The sequence below is a fragment of the Lepidochelys kempii genome, chromosome 5 (assembly GCF_965140285.1).
Source record: "Lepidochelys kempii isolate rLepKem1 chromosome 5, rLepKem1.hap1, whole genome shotgun sequence".
Lineage (NCBI taxonomy): Eukaryota > Metazoa > Chordata > Testudines > Cheloniidae > Lepidochelys > Lepidochelys kempii.
The window spans coordinates 83,535,409-83,544,340 of NC_136384.1; the positions used below are offsets into that span (position 1 = coordinate 83,535,409).

The 8,932-nt window shown below is 46.4% G+C and overlaps 1 protein-coding gene across 1 annotated transcript; it reads right to left on the reverse strand.

The window, feature by feature from the left end:
- Nucleotides 1-362: 362 nt before the first annotated feature.
- On the reverse strand, nucleotides 363-5,747 carry HINT1 (histidine triad nucleotide binding protein 1). The gene is made up of 3 exons (XM_073344877.1): nucleotides 5,589-5,747; nucleotides 3,534-3,638; nucleotides 363-688 (listed from the first exon to the last, which is right to left on the reverse strand). Exons 1-3 carry the CDS (start codon nucleotides 5,697-5,699, stop codon nucleotides 524-526), a joined length of 381 nt encoding a protein of 126 aa, XP_073200978.1. The 5' UTR covers nucleotides 5,700-5,747; the 3' UTR covers nucleotides 363-523.
- Nucleotides 5,748-8,932: the final 3,185 nt, after the last annotated feature.

Genomic DNA, 8,932 nt, shown 5'->3' on the forward strand with positions numbered 1-8,932 from the left:
TTAGACATAGGTGGTGCCACACCTATAATCTTACTAACTTGTCACACCCATAGTATCTTAACCTCATATACATCATTTAGACATTTCTCAGTTTTAGTGCATGTGTGTTTACTGCCCTGCCTGCATGTACTGTTCCTACAGTGTTCAGAAAACTGTGAAGAGGTAGGCTCTTCATGAGATATGAAAAACTGGATGAGCTAAACAAATCTTTCTTCATATTCCCCCCCTTATCATTGAGTTTGCCACATTCAGTGAAGCAAGTTACTGAATGTAGTTTAAGCAATACTACACATTCACATTCAGGAAAGACAATGATGGAAACAGTTTTGTAAGCAAAAACAGCAAGAAAAAAAAACAGATGATGCTATGTGCTATAACTTTATTGTGTGAGCATTGTCGAAAACTTGTATTGCCCTTTACAGAAAAAGGTGATTGAACATGTTAACAGTAGTTGGATTCTTGGGCAATGTATTAAATCGATGCAGGGATCATTTTCACACAGAATGGTGATTCTTGCTGCAACTTAGCCAGGAGGCCAGCCCAACTGACGTCCACCAAGAACATGGAGATGTACATGATAGACAGACTGCCCACCATCTGGCCCTTCATTCACGACCATTCGGTATCCCTTGGTCAAGCCCAATTCAGCAGCACACTTCTTGCCAATAATCATTAGATGTCCAAGAAGCTGAAAGGATTAAAAGGGAAGAGAGAGAGAGAGAGAGAGACAGAAAAATCAACCACAAAAACAATTATGAGTAATTTGAAGAACAATCAGTTTATCAGTTATGTGGAATAACTGTTAAAAAAAATTCTCCAAGAAAATTTTAAAAACTACAGTGAAATGAAATTGCATATAAGATCAAGAATCTGATTTATAAAAGGTCTTTTTTTAAAAAGGGGGGGGCAAGGGGGCGGGGAGGGGATTAGAGGCAAGTTCCAGCGAATGGAAGTCACAGGCGGCCAGCACCTCTAAGGATTAGGCCCCTTTCATTCTTTAGGCAATGAAGAAAAATCCAATTAAAAAAAAAAAAGTTGACTTATCTAGTATATGTTCACAAAGACTTGGGGCCTGATTTTCAAGAGAGCTGAGACCTTCTAGTTCTCATGATTTTAGGCACCTCTTGCCAACCCTAACACATTATTTTCCATACTAGAACAAGAATCATCTAGTGTAGAACAGAAGGATGAACATTAGAATATATTTCAAAACAAAAGCAATATTTCTGTACTAGAAATGTACATTTCTAAAGCTACATAATATTTTTCATTGACTACTAGTTATTTGTACTGCAATAGCAGCCAAGATACAATAGACGCTGTTCAAATTCCTAAAAAGGAGAAAGCCCATGCACCAAAGAGCTGGCATTCTAGCAACTACTAAAGTTTAAAAAAAAGAAAAGTTACTGCCCTAATGAGACTACAATCTATGACCACGGAAAGCTACAAAACGTAGTGCTGAGCCATGGTTCCAGAAAAGGCGAAACAGCCTGTAGCTCTTTATAGTGAGAGTGCGAGTCAAGAACAAAAAACATTCTGATCAAGTGTCGGTTAACTTCCTAATCCTAAATACACAGCACTTTCATGGTTCACCTGAACAATTTCACATTTGGACTTCCATTTCTTTGGATTTCTTTCATTTTGAAGTAAAGTCACTCCTCCCCCAATACACCACTTTAAGCATTAACAATCAAGCTGTTTTATCACAAGCACTAGAACAAATGATCTAGGGAGGCTGTGGAATCACTATCATTGGAGGTTTTTAAGAACAGGTTAGACAAACACCTGTTGGAATGATCCTGATAATGCTTAATTCTGCCTGAGTGCAAGGGACTAGACTAGATGATCTATCAAGGTCCCTTCCAGTCCTACACTTCTATGATTCTACTCTAATGGGCCACCAGGAGACAAATTCTGAGAAGGCATTTCTCTAGCTGAGTGACCAATGATTCAGAATGGAAAGTTACACCTGATGCCAATGCAAAGCTGATAATGTTCCTCTACTGTCTCTCCTTTCTTTGCACATATTTCCCTTCCAAGGTTTTGTTTTTTATTTTTATTTTTTGGCAGACTTGTACCAACTTCCACCAGCTCAACATTGTAATAACTTACTCAACAAAGCGTGTGACAGAACTAATTACAGGGTACATTTGCCAGTGAATGTTTTAAAGGATGGTACCCTGTCATAGTCCTAGGTCAGGTGGTCTCAGAGTAGCTAATGAATTATTAAGAATGCCGCTGCATCTTGTGAATGTGTTTTGGTCATTTTATATTGTAACTTTCAGAGCTTTTGTTTTAAAGCTATGTTGTAATGACATTTAAACTTGGAGTTAAAGCACCATAGGCATGCATTGCACCTTTCAGCCAGAAAATAAAACAAGATTCCTGCCCTAAAGAACTAATAGTTTTCAGATGTTATAATGGTAGATTCAATGTAGACAGAATTTACAGAGGAGAAGGACCTCAGAATATTGGTTGATCACAGGATGACTATAAGCCGCCAATGTGATACGGCCGTGAAAAAAGCTAATGCGGTCTTGGGATGCATCAGGCGAGGTATTTCCAGTAGAGATAAGGAGGTGTTAGTACTGTTATACAAGGCAGTGGTGAGACCTCACCTGGAATACTGTGTGCAGTTCTGGTCTCCCATGTTTAAGAAGGATGAATTCAAACTGGAACAGGTACAGAGAAGGGCTACTAGGATGATCCAAGGAATGGAAAACCTGTCTTCTGAGAGGAGACTCAAAGAGCTTGGCTTGTTTAGCCTAACCAAAAGAAGGCTGAAGGGAGATATGATTGCTCTCTATAAATATATCAGAGGGATAAACACCATGGAGGGAGAAGAATTACTTAAGCTCAGTACCAATGTGGACACAAGAACAAGTGGATATAAACTGGCCATCAGGAAGTTTAGACTTGAAATTAGACAAAGGTTTCTTCCCATCAGAGGAGTGAAGTTCTGGAACAGCCTTCCAAGGAAAGCAGTGCGGGAAAAAGACATCTGGCTTCAAGACTAAGCTTGATAAGTTTATGGAAGGGATGATATGATGGCATAGCCTAATTTTGGCATTTAATTGATCTTCAACTATTAGCAGTAGATATGCCCAATGGCCTGTGATGGGATGTTAGATGGGGTGGAATCGGAGTTACTACAGAGAATTCTTTTCTGGGTGACTGGCTGGTGAGTCTTGCCCCATGCTCAAGGTTTAGCTGATCGCCATATTTGGGGTTGGGAAGGAATTTTCCTCCAGGGCATATTGGCAGAGGCCCTGCGGGTTTTTTGCCTTCCCCTGCAGTGTGGGGCACGGGTCACTTGCTGGAGGATTCTCTGCACCTTGAAGTCTGTAAACCACGATTTGAGGACTTCAGTAGCTCAGACATAGGTTAGAGGTTTGTTATAGGAGTGGGTGGGTGAGATTCTGTGGCCCACGTTGTGCAGGAGGTCGGACTAGATGATCATAATGGTCCCTTCTGACCTTAAAGTCCATGATTCTACGTAGTAATGTAATGTAATACATTTTCACAATACTTACAGATTCATCTGAATCTTCTGCTTCAGATAACTGGACAATTGGCTTCTTAGGAACCACTAGGAAATGCGTTGGAGCTTGAGGTGAAATGTCATGGAACGCAAGGCACTAGAGAAAGAAATTATTAAGAGCTGAAGCACTAACTTTTTAGATGAAAATAAGCCCCATATATAAATCTGAACATCTCATTACTACCCACATCCCTACCAGTATATACTGAAGTTGAGATGGTAACTTCAATAACTTTCCAAAATTAGCCCTGGTTACTTGATATCCCTTAAAAGGTAGTTAGCAATAAGAGGAAAACCTTAACTCAAATTAACACAGAACGCCCACATACAGAGGCCTACAAAGAACAGTTTTTAGTACGAACAAAGAACACTGGTTGGTTTATTTTCAGGAATTACTTAACAACTATTTATACAGCATTCTAAATAACAAAAAGCAACTTTTCAGGCAATAAACTATATGGATTCCAGCAATATATCCTCTACAGTTTACCATGATTAGAGGCAAAGTTTCTTAAAACTTTCACGTAGACAAAGGGAAATAAATACACCTGTATACACATCTTGGCTGCAAAGCAGCAACACAGAAACTGCTTTAGAGACTACTTCAAAACCATTTAGTGTTCTAGAATAAAATTTCCCCTCCACAGCTGTGATATTATCCTGACCTATTAAGATACTGGCTCTTCAACTGTCATTAGCTATATGGGTCACACAAATGGTAGATTTTTCAATAAGAACCCATCTTCTGCATTGCATTTATATGGGACCTGATTTTCACAAGCAAAGAGCAACCACAGCTTGCAATGATTTCAATGTTTAGTCAACCCCAGGTGGATCCAGTCAGATTCAAACTGCTAGATAAAAGAACTGGATTATTATGATGCACTAGTAAATATGCAACTTTTCCTAACTTTAGGAATCAAAATAAGAGGCATGCCATTAAAAATTAGCCAAATCCAACAGTACCAGTGCCAGATTAGGATTTTGATAGCTTTCTCATAGCAGGATGGCTGCCTCTTCTACTCATACAAATTCTGAGTTTGTGGCCAAAATATGGTATGATCCAGATGCCAGATCAGAGTTCATGCAATGCTGCTGCAGACAGACACACCTATGTCTTGATTTTTAAAATGCAAGAGTGGTTAAACATGTTCTCTATTTAAACAGAATTTAGATCTTTGAAGCCCAATACAGGCTGAATCCAGGTGTTGGATCCAAGTGTTGGCAGTACTACCATGCCAGGATGCACTGTTGGGTTGTTTTTTGTTGTTGTTGTTTTTGTGTTTTGCTAAAGAAGGAGCAGCTAAAGTTATTCTTTAATAGCTAAGTAATGCCATCCGCGGGGGGTAAATGGCTGGATCACATAAGATCCAGAGAACAGATGCAAATATTTAGTGCACTACTTGCACCACCCAGAATCCATTAAGGTCCAGAGATTTTTTTTGTTTCAGAAGGCCCGCTACACTTCTCTATTTATGCTTTGGAGAGGGGGCCGTGGTGGCCAAAAATAAGCTATCCAGGGTTTGGCAGCACCGCTGCGCTGCACCAACAGGGAAGCCGTGGAACTTGGAGGGCTGGGATCAAAACCAAGGTTTCCCTTTCCCCACAAAGGTCTATGACAAAAGGCCCGGCTGCTAGTCAGCATAGCAACACCGCCGCAACCAGATCGGGGAGACGCAGCAGTTTTAAGCCCACTGCCCCCAGCTGGGGAGCCGAAGACTTTGCCCTTCGGGACAGCGAGCCCCGGGGTGACAGAGCCAATTGTGCATTTCGCGCCGCTAGCCCGCGTCTTCTCTCTGCCCGCAGCGAGCCCTGCACGGTCAGCCACGGCACCCGCCCCGGGAGCAGCACATGGACCCCCCGCCTCCGGGCGGGGGCCACAACCCCGCACCCCAGCCTGCAACGCCGGGCGCCCCACCTCGCCCCGGGCAGCTGCTGCCGGAGGAGGACACGCCGCGGCAGCCGCCTCCCCGCCCGCCCGCCTCCCCGCCACAGGCAAGCGCGCCGCCCGGGAGCCCGCCGCAGCCGCCGCGCCGCCAGCCCCCACCCGCTCGTCCTCGAAGATGATTTTGGCCGGGATCTCCTTGCGGATGATCTTCCCGAAGATGGTTTCCCCGCCGGGCCGGGCGGCCTGCGCCTTCCGGATCTCGTCGGCCATCGCTGCCGGCTGCCGCCCCCTGCGTGTAGAGTCTGCCGCCCCGCTGCGACGGCCCCGCCGGCCTCAGCCCACGGCATTGGTGCTCTCGCCTGCCCATCACCCTGACCCCGCCCTGCTGGGCACGGAGTTAAAGGGGCAGCAGAGTGCTTCTTGCCGTGCTGCTGGGCTCTGTCATTGCTGTGAAACGTCGTCCGGTGAAATCGGCCCCCAATGTAGGGGCTGGTCCTGTAGACATTTACTCCACTGACCCCAAAACTTCCCTGCATGTCCATAACTGTGAAATATGTCCATCCTCTGTGCACACTTTCCCTTGCTAAGCAGACTCACACCAGTTCTGCCTGTTCTGAGCAGAGTTAGGCCATGTATACGCTACAGAGTTAAGTCGACTTAAGTTTTGTCAATGATCATAAGTTGTTTTAGGGTATGTCTACACTACGAAATTAGGTCGAATTTATAGAAGTCGTTTTTTTAGAAATCGGTTTTATATATTCGAGTGTGTGTGTCCCCACAGAAAATGCTCTAAGTGCATTAAGTGCATTAACTCGGTGGAGCGCTTCCACAGTACCGAGTCAAGCGTCGACTTCCGGAGCGTTGCACTGTGGGTAGCTATCCCACAGTTCCCGCAGTCTCCGCTGCCCATTGGAATTCTGGGTTGATATCCCAATGCCTGATGGGGCTAAAACATTGTCGCGGGTGGTTCTGGGTGGTTCTGGGTCAGGCCCCCGTTCCCTCCCTCCCCCCGTGAAAGCAAGGGCAGACAATCATTTCGCGCCTTTTTTCCTGAGTTACCTGTGCAGACGCCATACCACGGCAAGAATGGAGCCAGGTCAGGTAACCGTCACCCTATGTCTCCTGGGTGCTGGCAGACGCGGTACGGCTTTGCTGCACAGTAGCAGCAACCCATTGCCTTCTGGCAGCAGACGGTGCAATACGATTGGTAGTCGTCCTCGTTGTGTCCGAGGTGCTCCTGGCCACGTCGGCTGGGAGCGCCTGGGCAGACATGGGCGCAGGGACTAAATTTGGAGTGACTTGACCAGGTCATTCTCTTTAGTCCTGCAGTCCTATTGAACCGTCTTATGGTGAGCGGGCAGGCGATATGGACTGCTAGCAGTCGTACTGTACCATCTTCTGCCAGGCAGGCAAGAGATGAGGATTGCTAGCAGTCGTATTGTACCATCTTATGCCAGGCAGGCAAGAGATGAGGATGGCTAGCAGTCGTACTGTACCATCTTCTGCCAAGCAGCCATGAGATGTGGATGGCATGCAGTCCTTCTGCACCGTCTGCTGCCAGCCAAAGATGTAAAAGATAGATGGAGTGGGTCAGAACAAGAAATAGACCAGATTTGTTTTGTACTCATTTGCCTCCTCCCCTGTCTAGATCACACTGTAGTCACTCACAGAGAAGGTGCAGCGAGGTAAATCTAGCCATGTATCAATCAGAGGCCAGGCTAACCTCCTTGTTCCAATAACAACGATAACTTAGGTGCACCATTTCTTATTGGAACCCTCCGTGCAGTCCTGCCTGAAATACTCCTTGATGTACAGGCACACCCTTTGTTGATTTTAGCTCCCTGAAGCCAACCCTGTAAGCCGTGTCGTCAGTCGCCCCTCCCTCCGTCAGAGCAAGGGCAGACAATCGTTCCGCGCCTTTTTTCTGTGCGGACGCCATACCAAGGCAAGCATGGAGGCCGCTGAGCTCATTTTGGCAATTAGGAGCACATCAACCACCACACACATTATCTAGCAGTATATGCAGCACCAGAACATGGCAACGCGATACCGGGCGAGGAGGCGACGTCAGCGCGGTCCCGTGAGTGATCAGGACATGGACACAGATTTCTCTGAAAGCATGGGCCCTGACAATGCATGCATCATGGTGCTAATGGGGCAGGTTCACGCTGTGGAACGCCGATTCTGGGCTCGGGAAACAAGCACAGACTGGTGGGACCGCATAGTGTTGCAGGTCTGGGACAATTCCCAGTGGCTGCGAAACTTTCGCATGCGTAAGGGCACTTTCATGGAACTTTGTGACTTGCTTTCCCCTGCCCTGAAGCGCATGAATACCAGGATGAGAGCAGCCCTCACAGCTGAGAAGCGAGTGGCGATAGCCCTGTGGAAGCTTGCAACGCCAGACAGCTACCGGTCAGTTGGGAATCAATTTGGAGTGGGCAAATCTACTGTGGGGGCTGCTGTTATGCAAGTACCTCACGCAATCAAAGATCTGCTGATATCAAGGGTAGTGACCCTGGGAAATGTGCAGGTCATAGTGGATGGCTTTGCTGCAATGGGATTCCCTAACTGTGGTGGGGCCATAGACGGAACCCATATCCCTATCTTGGCACCGGAGCACCAAGCCGCCGAGTACATAAACCGCAAGGGGTACTTTTCGATAGTGCTGCAAGCTCTGGTGGATCACAAGGGACGTTTCACCAACATCAACGTGGGATGGCCGGGAAAGGTGCATGATGCTCGCATCTTCAGGAACTCTGGTCTGTTTCAAAAGCTGCAGGAAGGGACTTTATTCCCAGACAAGAAAATAACCACTGGGGATGTTGAAATGCCTATATGTATCCTTGGGGACCCAGCCTACCCCTTAATGCCATGGCTCATGAAGCCGTACACAGGCAGCCTGGACAGTAGTCAGGAGCTGTTCAACTACAGGCTGAGCAAGTGCAGAATGGTGGTAGAATGTGCATTTGGACGTTTAAAGGCGCGCTGGCGCAGTTTACTGACTCGCTTAGACCTCAGCGAAACCAATATTCCCACTGTTATTACTGCTTGCTGTGTGCTCCACAATATCTGTGAGAGTAAGGGGGAGACGTTTATGGTGGGGTGGGAGGCTGAGGCAAATCGCCTAGCTGCTGGTTACGCGCAGCCAGACACCAGGGCGGTTAGAAGAGCACAGGAGGGCGCGGTACGCATCAGAGAAGCTTTGAAAACCAGTTTCATGACTGGCCAGGCTACGGTGTGAAAGTTCTGTTTGTTTCTCCTTGATGAAACCCCCCGCCCCTTGGTTCACTCTACTTCCCTGTAAGCTAACCACCCTCCCCTCCTCCCTTTAATCACCGCTTGCAGAGGCAATAAAGTCATTGCTGCTTCACAGTCATGCATTCGTTATTCATTCATCACACAAATAGGGAGATGACTACCAAGGTATCCCAGGAGGGGTGGTGGAGGAGGGAAGGAAAATGCCACACAGCACTTTAAGCACAGCACCTTAAAAGTTTACAACT

Coding starts and splice junctions, on each gene's coding strand:
- HINT1 (XM_073344877.1), bottom strand. CDS start 5,699: ATGGCCGACGAGATCCGGAAGGCGCAGGCCGCCCGGCCCGGCGGGGAA. Junction 3,639..5,588: donor TCATCTTCGAGGACGAGCGG/GTGGGGGCTGGC, acceptor TTCTTTCTCTAG/TGCCTTGCGTTCCATGACAT. Junction 689..3,533: donor CAGAAGATTCAGATGAATCT/GTAAGTATTGTG, acceptor TAATCCTTTCAG/CTTCTTGGACATCTAATGAT.